Source organism: Bombus flavifrons, chromosome 7, assembly GCF_040668555.2.
Source record: "Bombus flavifrons isolate JBK064 chromosome 7, iyBomFlav1_principal, whole genome shotgun sequence".
NCBI classification, from domain to species: Eukaryota; Metazoa; Arthropoda; class Insecta; order Hymenoptera; family Apidae; genus Bombus; species Bombus flavifrons.
In genome coordinates, this window is record NC_138448.1 from 15,361,206 (window position 1) to 15,376,730 (window position 15,525).

The 15,525-nt window shown below is 38.8% G+C and overlaps 1 protein-coding gene across 7 annotated transcripts in view; it reads left to right on the forward strand.

Annotated features, from left to right (window-relative positions):
• The window catches only part of Ptx1 (pituitary homeobox homolog Ptx1), a 44,310-nt gene extending 35,920 nt beyond the window's left edge, over nucleotides 1-8,390 (forward strand). For all 7 annotated transcript variants that reach the window (XM_069116768.1, XM_069116770.1, XM_069116771.1 and 4 more), the window contains one exon: nucleotides 7,340-8,390. In XM_069116768.1, coding sequence (XP_068972869.1) covers nucleotides 7,340-8,137 — 798 coding nt within the window. In that variant the 3' untranslated portion in view covers nucleotides 8,138-8,390. The remainder of the gene's footprint in view (nucleotides 1-7,339) is intronic.
• Nucleotides 8,391-15,525: the final 7,135 nt, after the last annotated feature.

Here is a 15,525-nt window from a genome sequence, read left to right on the forward strand (position 1 = left end):
TGCTGTCTCCAGGCGTCTTTGGCCGTCGTGAAACAGCCATATTCGTTAACGTGTTTCTACTACCATTACGAAACGTAAAGAACGAGATGTAAGAAACAGCCAGTCGAAATCGCATAAAACCGGAGGCAATTATATTTTCAAAAGTTTCAAAGTTTCCGACGTTGTCGTATTTACATATTTTCGCCGCAAAAAGATATTAATTCATCGACAAAAACCAAATCACGCTACACGTATAGCCACTTAATTCTGCTCTGATTTTCGCACATTTTATATCTCAATTTCCCTTTGGTCTCTCAGTTCTTTAGAATACGGTTGAAGCGAGAAATCACACATAAAAATAATTGTTCTTTCACGTTCGTCTGTCCAGAGACAGACGTATCTATTTACCTCTGGTACACGGTACAGCAGCTCACGCACTACACCGCTAATGAAATTTCAAAAAGTTTCGTACAACACACGCAGTAAAAAATCACAGGAAATTTCCTATAAATGTTTGAATACTTTCGTCAGCTACTGTACCTATTATCTATGGGATGTAAGTAGATATGTCCGTTCTCGCACAGTCAGACTTTATCACGTTAATAAAGAACACGCTCGAAAGTGGTACATACGATGGTATCCTCCGAGACCTATATAAAGGAAGAAACCAATTTTTAAACGACGATATACGTGAAATAACTAACTAGAAACATCCACAACTTACGTGAACCACCGTGCATCAGCAAAGTAGTTAGATCTTTCAATTTCACCATACTACTACCAAGGCTACATTTACAAAACCATATACCGCGCTATAACCGCTCGAGGTAAAATTGCGCGGTACTCGATTTTGAGGCAAAGCTATACTCTATCGACTCTAACTCTACTTCCGATACACAAATACTGTTACTCTGGTGAAAAGATGCGTCTTGGAAGGAAAGAGCAACGCGTAGTCGTGCATGGACCAGGGGTCCCGTAGATTTCGAGGTCGTAGGTGTGCGCATATGTCGAGTAGACGGAGGGATGGTGGATAATATAATGATGGCGTCGGCTGGGCAAGGAGGGGCGGGGCTACGAGGGGATCAATATTATCCTCCTCCACCTCCACCTCCGCATTTTCCTCTGCCGTTCCCCTCTCTTCACCGACGGCCAACCTTCCCTCTGTGTTCCCCTCGTTCCCTTCTCTTTCCTCCTGTTCTCCACCACCATCGTCGTCTCCACCCTACAACCGTCGACCTTCTCTCCCTTCTACCGACGTTCCTCCTTCGCCTCCTCGTCCTTCTCTCCGACCGCGACGTCTCCCGTCTTACGAATCGAATTGCTGGGCCGACGCGACGCGACGCCTCGCTACGTTCCGACTCGCGTGTATGTATGTATGTGTGGGTGTGGGTGTGCGCGCGCGCGCGCACACGTGTGTGCATGGAAGCAAGTACTTACATACATGCGCACGTTGTACACATGTGTTTGTAACTGTGGCTTCGAACGCAGATTGTTTATCACGATAGGAGGCACAAGCGATTCGTTGATCGCGAGCAACGACTTTTCAATGCTCGGCTAGTTTTTTGAGTATCGCTGGATCAACGCTGATTTCGAGTAACTGCAGAGCTTTCTGAACGAGGCCGTGAATGGCTGACAGTGGGTTTTCTGGTATTACGGTTTCATAAAGGCGAAATTCTCTGAAAAAGTCGGAGGGAACTCGAGATTTTAGAAATGTGTAGGAGTTTGCTCGCCTGCTAGAAGAGAACTTTTAATTGTTTATATTTGTTGGTATTTGATAGTTGAGAATTAATAATTCGTTGCAATGATACGACACCAACGCAGAGCTGTAGTAACGTATGCGATATAATAATATAGCGACGAATAAATAAGATACAGATTTAAAAGATGTAAGTATTTTGCACGAATATGTAAATTCCGAGCGACACGACGCATTGATAACAAGAAAAGCTTTTGGGAATCGTGTCGAACATTTATTTTTCGGTAAAACGTACTGTGACAGTAAATTAATTAAGTCGTCAAATTTTTACAACGTTTTCGATTATTGACTCTGTCTGATAAGGTTCGAACGTAATCTTAAATTAAGTTGTAACGTAAATTCGATATTAAATAACTTAATCCTTTTTTCTCTATTGTATCGATTAAGAAGATGTATTCAATTTAATAAAGCGAATGCCGTATTTTTATTTTCAGTTCTGCTCGTTTATCTAGTTTTGTTTCGTATAGCAGGTATTTGTACGTAATACTTGAAGTTATTTTCTAAATAGCAGTTTGCGATAAATATCGTTTTATTCCTACTTTGAAAAACGTGTAGATATCTTTTGTATTGTTTTCAGGTAGTAATACGAATCACATCGATATTTGTGTTTCAAACGCATTCTCTCGACTAAATATATTTGGTTTTAAATTTTAAAAATACAATCTGCCGCGTCGTTTGTCCAGAATTACAAGCATATTCGTTTTACATAACGTTTATGTAGCACGAAGGCGAATGTAAAATTTAAAAAGAGGATTTTTCCGCTTGTTCCGTTTTATTTTTATTATATCCGGCAAAAATTTGTACTAACAATCTGCTGTTTTATCCACAAATCTATAACATTAATCAATGAATTTGTATGTGTACGAAATCTTCTAGCCAATAATTAACTTAATTAGCTTATTACCAAAATGATTATTACTAACACATTCGTATACATGCATATTATTTATTGTAGAAAAAGAACGAACGATTGCTTCTCTCTGAATAAATTCGTCTATCGAGCTGTTAAACTCGTCTTTAGAGATACCTTTCACCCACCTGTATCTCAAACAGCAACAAGATTGACGTATTGAAAGAAAAAAAATAGGCTAACAGCGTGGCCACCTCGTACGAAACGAATCGCGCTTATCCGATTGTTCAGTGGCCGTTGCTAAGTCGTGGGATTACCTTGTATGGGGCAGCATTTTCGGGGGTGTCTATATAATGCTGAAACGTATATGTGGCACAGAAAAGACGATCAAGGGTGGCCAATGCGAGGTTGGGGAGGTAAAAGCTGGTCGGTTGGTGGGGGCTTGATTGATGAGCTAGCCCCGGTCACGGTCTCATTACATTTATATAAGCTTTCGTAGATTGAGCCGTGCACGGAAGCTTACGCGGTGGCGAGGGGTCGTGATTTGATGAGGTTTTATTGCTCGGATGACGTGACGGGAGCCATTGTTCAAGCGGTTGTCGAGTGGAAAACATTGGATTCGATTTATCGCGTCTACCAACTTGCTTCTCGAATTACGTTTACTTCCATTAAGCAAAAATCCAACGACCGACAAATCGCAGAGACAACCAAATAATTAGAGCGTGTATTGTCGCTGATTTATTAGGGTTGGAATAACGTACGAAAGAAAAGTAATTTCTTAGTGGAAATTGACGTTGTCTTAAAATTGACGACGATTTACCTGTAAAAATTCTTCGTGTAGTTTCACTGTTGACAATCGTTTAACAGGATCGTCGTGAATTTTTGATATATTTTATTTGATTTAAAGGAAGTCGATCGATTAGAACGAATTTATTTTTATTTTTCTATATCTTCTCGCGGTTTTGATATAAAATATTTTCACGGGCCAATGTATCTATCCAAATCTTTTTCCCTGCAGCTTTAAAATACAAATGGCCGCTATGGTTGCGGTTAACGTCGGTCAAGATCGTTCTTTGAAAATTATCAGCACGCTGGTTAATCCGTCGACTTCTATCGTGACTGGCGCGATTCGAAAGTTCATTCATCAGGCTTATGAGCCAGCAGAGTCGACTCGAATTCTGGGATGCTGTTAAAGTTTATGGGCGCGGTCTTGTGTGTGTATACGAAACGACTCGCGCGCGCCTTCCGAGAGTTTATTGATTCTCGAGCCACGGCATCTTTCGGCCGCTGTTCTGTCCTATCGAGTTTACTCCCCCTCTTTTGGCTTACCGTCGCCCCGTGTCATGTCTACGGGGTTGCTTCGTGAAATCCAATGATGTTCCTGCTCAGGAAGGAAAGTTTGCTCATACGCCGCCCGTACGAAGGGGAAATATTTTTCTCGCGCCACGAGATACTCTGCTCTTTCGTGAAATTCATAGGGGTGGAAAGTCGTACGGTCTTTGGATTTCGATGTTGTTCGCGGAGTTCCATTATCGTTGACGAGATGTTTAACGATTGGGGATACTGGAAGATTTGGTAAATCTTTGCTATCTATGAAATAATAAACAATAAGTTTTATAACATATAATAACATGGCATACGTTCCAACTTATCTCGGCCAATTTTTCTTTAACCTCGCGTTACAAACTTTCGTAACGTTATAACGTAATCGTATTCAACGTGCTAATCTTAACCAATCAACGTTAAAAGTATTCTAACAGCCATCCAATTTCTGAAGTTCGATCATTGCAATATATCACAATTTCATCCTCTTCTAAATACTCGCTTCAAAATTGTCTTCGCAACCTACACTCACAGACAAATACACGAGGCTCAAAATCATTCCAAAGTAATCCGGAGGAACTTGGCTTCTAATTTCTGCCAGCTCAAAAAGCTCGAACAAAGATCTCCGTTAAAACCGCATCGGTAATCCTTTCGATCCGACGCATCATAACGTCGCTTCTTGACCTCGCGCGATTACGCGCTGCGTTCCGAGAATAATCGGCAAAAGGCAGGGCATTATTCTTCATTAGCCAGTCTTCTTCCCCTCTTTCAATGACTCGTCGCGCCTCTTAGCGTTTTCACGGCGTGATCGTGCGACCATCCATCTTGCGAAGGATCCTCCAACCTTTTTCGTTGTTTCTCTCCCTCGATATCTTCCTTCCTTCCTGTCGTCCTTTTTCGCTCAAAACTTCGCCTCGCCAACTGGAAGCAGATACAGTGGCTCGCAAAAGTATTTGAACGCTCACCGTGGCAAATCTTTATTGTTGTATATCGCGCGTGTTATACAAAACATTTTGAAATTTCGTTAGCGTTATAACGAGACACGATTTTCATGATTAAGTTGAGAGAGCTTGGAAGCAACTTGAAAATGTATATAGAAGTTATAAAATATTTACTGCAAACAGATAAATTTAGTAAAAAAAATTAGCATACAGCGCGAATAATTATTTTGAACGTATAAAATGTGTTAAAGATCCCATTGAATATTCCGACTTATCGATATAATGGGCAATTAACCGTTTAAATTGACTGTTTGCGAGAGATCCCTGCGAGATATAGATTTGTGCTATACATCTTGCAAGTCCCACATACATTTTTAAATTTGTTTCAATCTTCATGAATACGACGACGACGGTCGAGCTGGCTATAAGTGGCCAAATAGTCTCTGGACAGACGAATACTGTTTCTTCAACAAAGAGTATACTCGAAGGATGTACTCATCGAGATATCATCTAACGTTTGTAAGAGGGTTTCATTGCGATATATGAAAGGAAAGAAATCATTTTATAAATGAATGTACAATCATGAATACACACGAATACACATATCATTCTGTATATTATTTTTTATTCGACTTCTACTAAATATATTTTACAAATTTCTGACTAAATATATCCACCAAATATCTTGCAGCTCCTATGTACGTTTCCAAATTGATTTAGAATAGTACCAATATAATCACAACAATCTAATCTCGCAGCAACGTCAACGAAATTTCAAGATGTTTCCTATAATAAGCATAATATATTCGTAAAAGGTTTCTACAAGTGTTCGAATACTTTCACCAACTACTGTACCTTCTCGCTGGCCGAACCCTCGCCTCGGTACCCGAACCAAACGTTCTAACGTTGGTTGCCTTACAGTTACGCGAGTATCTGAGTGCAACCACCCGTATAATTGTCGGGAGCAAGCTGGTTGGGCGTCGTGGAAAAAGCAACGCGAAGGAACGAGCCGAAGGCGAAGGGATGGCGTCGAGGTTGAAGGGCGAATGGGAAAGGAAAGAGGGTGGAAACGGCTGACGAGCGGCTCGCCCTCGCAGTATCGAACGCGAGAGAGGGCCGCCTTGAATTAACGCCATCATATTTCAGGATGGAGGAGCTCGCCGGGGTTTTCTTGCCATTTGTCTCGGGACTCGGCCGTTTACCGAGTGTGAACCTCGCCTTCGTCCCGCAACATGAGTAATACCTGGCTCGAGCGAGTCCTCCGCGCGAAATCTGGCGAAAAACCAGAAACGCGAGCCCCGCGCGTTTCGTCCGTTTTTCAACGAAAGCTACGAAGCATAATAGAAGCAGTATTCGTTAACCGATGAAATTTATATAGTTAGGGAAAAAGGGGAAGGATTTCGCGTGGATTTTTTGTGGGCGTGGGTTACACCGTTGAAGTGTAGGGTGTTTAGATTAGTTTGGACGAGTGAGAAATGACGTTGGAGGTTGGCGGAGGAGAGGGACTCCGGTAGGCGCGGTTTAGATACGGGAATTTTTTGGACCACGATTGCAATTGCTTTTTCAACGAGACATAATTGTTTCACGGTGATAAGATAAGATAATTTCCTGGTAATTGTTGTATTTAGAAGTGTTTTCCTCGATTTGATGCGTGTCGCGGCCGTACTTGGCTGAGATACGGCTCGGTTCGTGTTCTGTTTGAAAATATTGAAATTTCTGTTTGATATGATTAAATAGAGGCTTTTATTTAAAAAGTATCATCACGTTATTTACATTAGCATTAGTTTCGTTTCATTTGAGTAGGCACAACATATGCACCTGAAAGAAGTATTATGAAATTAATGTAAACTTTGATCGATGCGTAATGTCCATATCACTGCAGCCTCGTTTTGAAAATTTTCTTCTACAAAATGTTCGACTTAATACAAAATATTAAAACTATTAATTATTAACATTTTTACTGCCAATTCGTTGCATACGTTAATTGTTTAGATTAAATGCTGCCGCCACTGTCGCGCTTTTTTGTTTTTATTAAATATTCATCGGTTAAAAGAAGAATATCGTATGAAAGTGATAGGTATCAGGCATAGCAGCTCATTGATTTTTGACAATCCAAATAGGTGTTGATAACAAAGTTGGATGCAAAGAAACTTCCGACGAAAGAAGGAAAAGCAAAAGGTGAAATTTTCGTAGCAACGAAAACATTAACTTATTATCATCCACTAGTCGTGGTTAAAAAGAAGATCACCGGAAAAATGCAGGTCTCGTTGGTTCAATCTAATAGGAGCCTTCTTGATACGAGCTTAAAAACAGAGCACGCGTACTGTACAATTCTATCATTTACATTTACAAAGCATCACTTTTGCTTGGCTAAACGCTACATCTCTAATCTTCGCACTTCTAACCGTCTATCCTATCACGACTAACACAATTAATTATTTCTACCACAAACTATTATATTTAACGCAACAATTTGTTCTGTCAACGCAGGTATGGTTCAAAAACAGGAGGGCGAAATGGCGGAAACAGACGCGCAACGCGAACACCGCAGCTGACGCAGTAGACTTCAAGCCCGGCTTCGGCGCTAGCCTGAACAGCTTCATCGGCCAACCTTTCACCGACCCAGACGCGCTCTACAGTTCGTACAGCACGTACAACAACTGGGCCGCCAAAGTGCCATCGCCACTGAGCGGCAAAGGTTTTCCTTGGGTCAATACCTTGGGTTCCGTGGTACCAACCGCGTCGCACCATCATCATCACACCCAAGTCAGTCCCGTAAACTGCTTCAACGCCGCGGCGACGTCCGTGGCGGGCAACCACATGGGTGGAATGTCCGTGTCCGTGGGTCAGGCAGCCACGTCGATGTTACCAGGCATGGGATCGGGCTTAGGAGTTGCCGGTTCACCCGTGGCGGCGACAGGAGCTGCGTGTCCTTACGCGGCACCAGCGGCACCCCATCATCCCTACGGACCACCAGTATACACGCCACACCATAGAACAGCGGCAGCTCCGGAAAGCTGTACCGCGATGACATCCAGCATCGCCTCGTTACGATTGAAGGCCAGGCAACACAGCAGCGGTTACAGCAGCCTAAGCGGCAACTCGTTCAGCATGGACAGCACGCCAGTCTCAGCAGCTGGGAGTCCAGTAGGTTCAAGAGCTCCTTCGGTCGGCGGTGGACCGCTCAGCGCGTGCCAATACGCCCTAACAACCGCTGGCGAGGCGAATCCTCACTCGCCAAGCAGCGCAGAAGCTCACGTGAACGCTACAGCCAGAGCCCAAGTCTGAGGTGAAGCGGGGGCTACATCTAGCCCCCATCACCACACTGTAACCGCGAATTCTAGAAGCTCCCTGGCCGGTTCCGGGAGCTCTTTGGGAGGTGGCAGTCAAGTGGTACCGGTGGGAGCTGCAGCCAACGTGTCCGCCGGTCAGCAAAGCGACAATCAACTGAGAACGCAAGAGTGACCCAGGCCTAGGTCCGCCGCCTCGCCGACATTGTCGTCGACCCCTTCGTCCACCACTTCTCATCCCCCTTACCTAATGTACGACGAAGACGGGACCACGGCGGACCAGAAGATAGAGGATGACAGAAGCGTGATCGAGGCAGGAGGCATAAGTGGCGAACGTGTTATCGCGACAGCTGGAGGTATCGGAGTAGGCGTTGGCATCGGAATTGGTGGCTCTGGTGCGGGTCCTGGAGGAAGCACAGGATTAGCCAGCTATTGGCAACACGCTACCACTGCTACCGGATACTGGCCCTCGTTATTGGACTGTTGGACCACGCCGTCCATCGCTTCCACCTCGCAGACACTCTCTCTGCCACGAGACGAGAACTGAGAACAGCGCACGCTATCGTGACGCCAGCGATGTCTTCGCAAGTAATTCTTACATTAGTATCTTGGATCTGGGGATGCTAAGTATCTTTTATTGTATTTTTAATTTCTATCGTTACACTTTTAGACGTTATGAAACTTGTGTTTTGTTAAGCTTCGACTGGCGTGACGTGGATCAGATTGGTGATCAGTAACGAACAGACAATTGAATAATAGCTCGCCTCACAACTGATCTTATACCGTACAGGTACCATAGGCAGATAATAAGAAGCGCAACATTAGAAAAGAAATACAAAATGTGAGAAATACGCGTTATATCCGTCATTGACTTTATCTATGTCACGCTAGTTGAAAGTCAATTCTTTCTTTCTTTCCTTTTGTTCTGTTTTTCCTTTTTTATTTTCTTCTTTGTGGATAGGATTTTGCGAGGACTCGTGGCATTTACGACGATGTTGAATCGTTACTAAATTGCGGATATTTATGCAAATTCATATTTCTGTGGATACAGTTAAAGCAATAGAACGTAGGTAGAGAATTGTTTACTTAAATATTATACTTTGAATAATTTATATATTCCTGCATTTTCTATACATTTTTTTTCACATTCGAATTTTCTATAAACGCATAAAAATCCGCAGTCTTACCATTACGTTCAGTCGTACGCTGTTCTTCATCGAAATTCATAGATCCAGCGTTTAACGGTTATTTACACGATTTAACGACATTCTTCCCAGTGCAAGTAAACGGGAGAAAACTGTACATAGGATTGTAAATGCACGAACGATGGAACGATTATATTGGTATATAATATTTAATGTTTCGAGGTGCATGTTTCATCCGTAATAAAATGAACGGAATCGCAGAGAGCGTAGGGCGAATTTTAAGTTTCCTAAAGATTGATTGAGCTTAATTAGAATTTTTACTTTCTTCGCATTTACAAAAATGCGACCTGTTTAACAAATACTCGAGCCAAAGTGCAATATTTTCGACTTGATGGTCGTTCTTCTCGAAAAAGGAAAAGAAAAATAGTCGCTGAAAGTGTGATCTATCGAGCAACGAGCTTTATATTTTCGTAAAGATTTATTTTTACTTGCGATTAGTTTCTTCTTCGCGCGTTTGTCACGGAATATCGTGCGTTTCGAAACAGAATTCACGAGCAACGTCGTTGCGCAACTTCGTTGTGTACAGTCTTTCAAGACTCCAAACGAGAAGACGAGTAAATTTAATCGCAAATTAGAAGGATAACGAGATGGAAAAAAAGTAATGGGATGAATAATAAAAGATCCGTCGCGGATCCAGATGTACTCATTATTCTGTAGATATATGTATAGTAGACGCTGATTTTACGCGGTTCGTAAATATCTTTCAGAATTGTTATATTGTAATGATGATAATAATAACATTATCCAGCAGAATACCAAAAAAAAAAGAATAAAAGAAAAGAAAAGAGAAACCATACACAGGCTGTAAGTAAATGAAATGGCCACCGTTGCGATTGCAAACGGTGCTTTGTACAGTGTACGAGGAAAGAAATCACTTTATCGACTATGCGTACGTTATAAATATTATTAATATTATTGAATAATTATAAAAAAAAAACTGTATTCGATACCCTTGCAGGGCACGTGTAACTGGACTTTTGAAGTCCATCGATTCATTCTCTTCGTATTTCGTTATTTCATTACGTTCTCGACCATATCTTTAATAATACAACTTTTCATCAACGCATGTACATTGTGAAATTGCTAAATTATACAATCGTTCGATGAAATGGAATCTGGAATACACAGTTAAAAAGAAAAACATAGACTAGGCTTTATAAATTAAAAAAAAAAAATGGCATATCACCATCGATAAAACGTGAATGTAGAGAGGAAAACGATGTGAATCGATCAACTTCGAAAGTCGATGCAGGCATAACGCTATAGAACAAATAGTGACGTAAGCTAGATTTAAGAAACGACCGCTATTTTGTATGAATCCCAATGTCGTACAAATGTTCGTCGTGATCACATATCCCAGTTCCCGCGGTGAGTGATTGCAAATGCCCGCAGAAGACATGTTCTCATTCCCGTCGTCGCGTCGTTTCACTCACTACGTGTAAACGTTCCTACTGGGCGATATTGAGCGCCGAAAGGCCCCGTTTGTAATCTAGTCACAATAAAAACCAATTCTACTCTAAGCGAAGTCACTGCTTCACCGTCACCTGTCTCGTCCGTCGTTTTAGTTCAATTGTTCTACGCGAACTTTTATTTGATTTAACAACGAGCAAATATATTTCATACTTTCGCCAAGAAATCTTTTTCTTTTCTTTCTTTTAAATAATATTACGATGAAGATGTACAATAGAATCCTTTTTTCAAATTAGATACCATAAATTACCAAACACTTTGTACAGTTAGAATAGGGATAAATGAACATTGTGATTACAAAATGAAGTTAATGCCAAAGTTAGTCGTTATTTAAATAAAATATTTTAAGAATGATTATTTAAATAATATATCACCTTATTTGATATAAATAGATTTTTTCTGAACTATGCCATTATCTATGTAGCTAAAAGAACATGAATAATATTTTCTTTTATTCTACTTTTTGTTTGGATCAATGCTTTTTAATGATGATTTCTCAAGTAATTTTCAACTTTGTTGCTATAACTGCATGGGAAATATGTACTTACTGACTCTCACACAGTACCTGACACGTACGAGTTCGGACTTATTGATCAATTTTATAGAATCAAGCGTAACTCATGGACGAGAGTGTATCGTTAACGATAACATTGTAAAATGTCTTACAGACAATGTTTCAAAATACATAGTCAAATTACTTCAATTATTTCTGTACAGTTACATAGATAATTTTCGAAGAAGGATAGCCTTTAAACTACGGTTCTGTTTTTATTGGTTATCTCTAGCTAGGTTTACTTAACAAAAGATGCGTACAAAGTTCTATCGTCAGAACAGGTTATCATGATTTATACTTGTCAAAAGTACGTTTTCATATAGAGTTGCGTATGCTGCGGCCGCGAAACCTATTTTCTAACTCCGCGATGACATTAACAAGTTGGATACAATAGTATTCCATTCGAATGGAAAAGGCAAAATTCTTTATCCCAATTATTCCGCTTTTCTTCTCAAACACTTTTACGTTTATATTTTAATGCGATTGAATATTTGGTGAATTAACATTTAACAATGACACTTCATTAATCGCTTGTTAAAATAGATAATTCTCTGTTCTTTCTTCGTGTGTACCGAATTTTTCTTAGATGATTTTATTAAAAAAAAAAATAACATGGAATATTAGATATATCATACATCGGCATAGTTCGGACTTCGATTAATTCATCGGGTCGAGAGACAGGTAATTCTCAGTTCGATTATATTATGAAAAAGTAGTAAAAATAAGAAAAAATATCGATAAGATCTGTGGAATTTTGATTAAATTCCGCGTTTGCTCAAAAAGTGACATAAACAATGAACGTAATAATAATGGTACGAACTATGATGCAATATATTCCAAAAAGACAAGGAGCTTGTCAAAGAATCAAATAGTAAGGTAGTTGAACAAAGTTTAACGATTACGAATACCCGTTTTGCTATTACGCATTGTCTTCAAATAATTATTATAACAATTATTACAAAGAATAGAATCGTTTCAGTTGAATTTATCCGTAATTTTACATGTACTTAAAATACCGATAATAAACGAGTATTTAGATATTTTTCAATAGCAGCATACATTTGATTAACGAGGTGATGTATCGTTACGTTCAAATATAACGTTTCTGCGTTTCTTTAAAGAACGCGATATCGTGAAATCGTGTGATTTTCGAAGCAAAGGCACGACGTAATCGAGGCACTTTCGACATTTCAGAGTAAAATTCCGAGTAATTTTTCTTCGCCAATTTGGAACGGTTTAATAATTACACGCTTCCTATTGAATTAAGACAGAAGCCAGGGCAATGAATTCCGATCGATGATTAGACTATTTATCGGTAGTTAGGCCTTCCGTATTACACCCTCTCGGACATTGAAGGAGCATCGATAACCTACGGAATCTACATGCATACCGAGCGTGTAACGTGTTGCATTATGGTGGTCGGGGAAAAGCGATAAATTATGCACCCTCTTTGGTGGCGCGCGAAGGGTCGCTCCATGCCTGGCAACCCCTCGTCCCGCTAAACTAAACTAAACGTATATTACGATGATCGTTGTGCCGTTAATGGCACGACACAGTCATAAGATATTGCAGTCCGTATGTTCCTAATTATATACGACAGCGGTGCAGTTCTCGCTTTATGCATTTAACTGCGACAATCGAGACGATATGACGCGGGGAATAGCCATAGAAATTTGCGAGAATTTTGAAAGTATGGCATCGAGTTACAGGAAGAATTTTTATCTCAATGGACAAGAACTTTCGAACATTCTTGCACGATAATTTATTAAGTAATAATTTTAGTGAATTTACAAATGACAAGACCATAGACTTTTGTTAGAGAAATAATTTCTTGTAACTTTACGATTTTATGTCGAATAGGACAAGTTGTATAATTGTAAATCTTGTCGTTTCCATTGTCAAACTTGTAAAGTGTCGTACATAAATCTTTGTTCCCATTACCAAACTTGTTGTACGAAGAGTATTTATTAACTCTGACAACTTGTAACTCGTGTGTATATCTGAAGTTTTGGTAATAATATTAGTTCAATTATGTAAGAGGGTCCTGCAATGCGTCGTTATAAAAAATAATTTATTTTCCAAATTAATTATTACCTTGCCTGTTTTATTTAAGTTGAAACTTGTGGAATTTTTATTCTGTCGTGTGTATAATAGGAATAATCTGTAGGATTAAATTATTCGAAGTATTTTCTGCTCTTTTGAAATGTATCTTTTGTCGATATTTATGTTTGAAGAATACTGTATTTATGATTTATTTTGTTATCGCTACTACTTTCGATAGAATTGTTAATAAATATGATTTATTAAAGTATCGATTATCAAGTGTGCAATTTATTACGACATGAATCTTTTCTGAATGTACAGAATTTGTTTATTATTTTCGTAATCTATCCTCGCATAATATGCCAAAAGTGGTAGAGTAAAGTGGTTAAGTGTGCTTAACACCACAAAATGGTTACATCATCGGTCTACGTATAATATCTGAAATCCTTAACGTCTTTGTAAAATCCTACTGCCGCTTTAATCGATTTGATAAAATTTTAGAAGTGTTAATTATTTATTTATGTAATTTTCAAGTACGTGGTACAGTTAAAAAAGAAACGGAGATAAAGAAAGTTGTAATGGTCTGTAATCGAAGTACTAATTACACTGAGACTCTGTCTGTCTGACAGACACTTTTGAAACATCTATTAATTATAGGTCCAATGTACAAAGAGTATTTTATCTCTCTGCAACTTATCTTTGTTCGTAATCTTATCGTTTAACTGGCGCGCGACACACTTATACCAAAAATCTCTGCGCAAAATAAAGATTCTTGCAAAGTTTGATGCATTTCCTTCCTATTTCTATTTTTGCTTTTCAGAAAGAAAACAAGATAAAAAATGAGACAAGATTTCATCCGATTACATTAAAAACGTTTCAAAGTATAATATATATTAAAACTTAAGATCAATGAAATAATGCATTTATATTTGACAGTGTAAATAAAATTTGCAGTGCGTTGTGACGCACGATAATTGATCAAGAAATAATGTCTTTTGAATAAATAGAATAAACAAGATTTCATCTGATTACATTAAAAACGTTTCTAAGTATAATATATATTAAAACTTAAGATCAATGAAATAATGCATTTATATTTGACAGTGTAAATAAAATTTGCAGTGCGTTGTGACGCACGATAATTGATCAAGAAATAATGTCTTTTGAATAAATAGAATAAACAAGATTTCATCTGATTACATTAAAAACGTTTCAAAGCATAATATATATTAAAACTTAAGATCAATGAAATAATGCATTTATATTTGACAGTGTAAATAAAATTTGCAGTGCGTTGTGACGCACGATAATTGATCAAGAAATAATGTCTTTTGAATAAATAGAATAAACAAGATTTCATCTGATTACATTAAAAACGTTTCAAAGTATAATATATATTAAAAATTAAGATCAATGAAATAATGCATTTATATTTGACAGTGTAAATAAAATTTGCAGTGCGTTGTGACGCACGATAATTGATCAAGAAATAATGTCTTTTGAATAAATAGAATAAACAAGATTTCATCTGATTACATTAAAAACGTTTCTAAGTATAATATATATTAAAACTTAAGATCAATGAAATAATGCATTTATATTTGACAGTGTAAATAAAATTTGCAGTGCGTTGTGACGCACGATAATTGATCAAGAAATAATGTCTTTTGAATAAATAGAATAAACGACACGTACGCATAAATAAATAAATGGGTGAAAAATATAGGTGAAAATGTTATATCATTGAAAACACAAGGAACAAAATCTTGCTATGTAACGCAGTGCTACTGATACTCCGTTTACGATCCTCAAATTACAAACAGATAAATCTGAAACTATCTAAAAATGTCAAATTCACTGTAAATCACGGAATACGTTGTCACTCTTTCAGGGGACTTCTTTGAAATTACTTTTCCGCGTTTTTCAACGTATTCTTAAACCTGTTTTATTTCACAACCGGAAAGGAGCGCCAGTTAACTGGAGTCTGTCTTAACAAAGGGAATTTTACGCGCGGAAAAAGATGGAATCCCCGCCGATTCTACTTTTTCTTCGCGAGATTCGACTCTCCAACAAGTAAGACTTTCTTCCCCCTTCGGGATCATACCCAAGTACCGT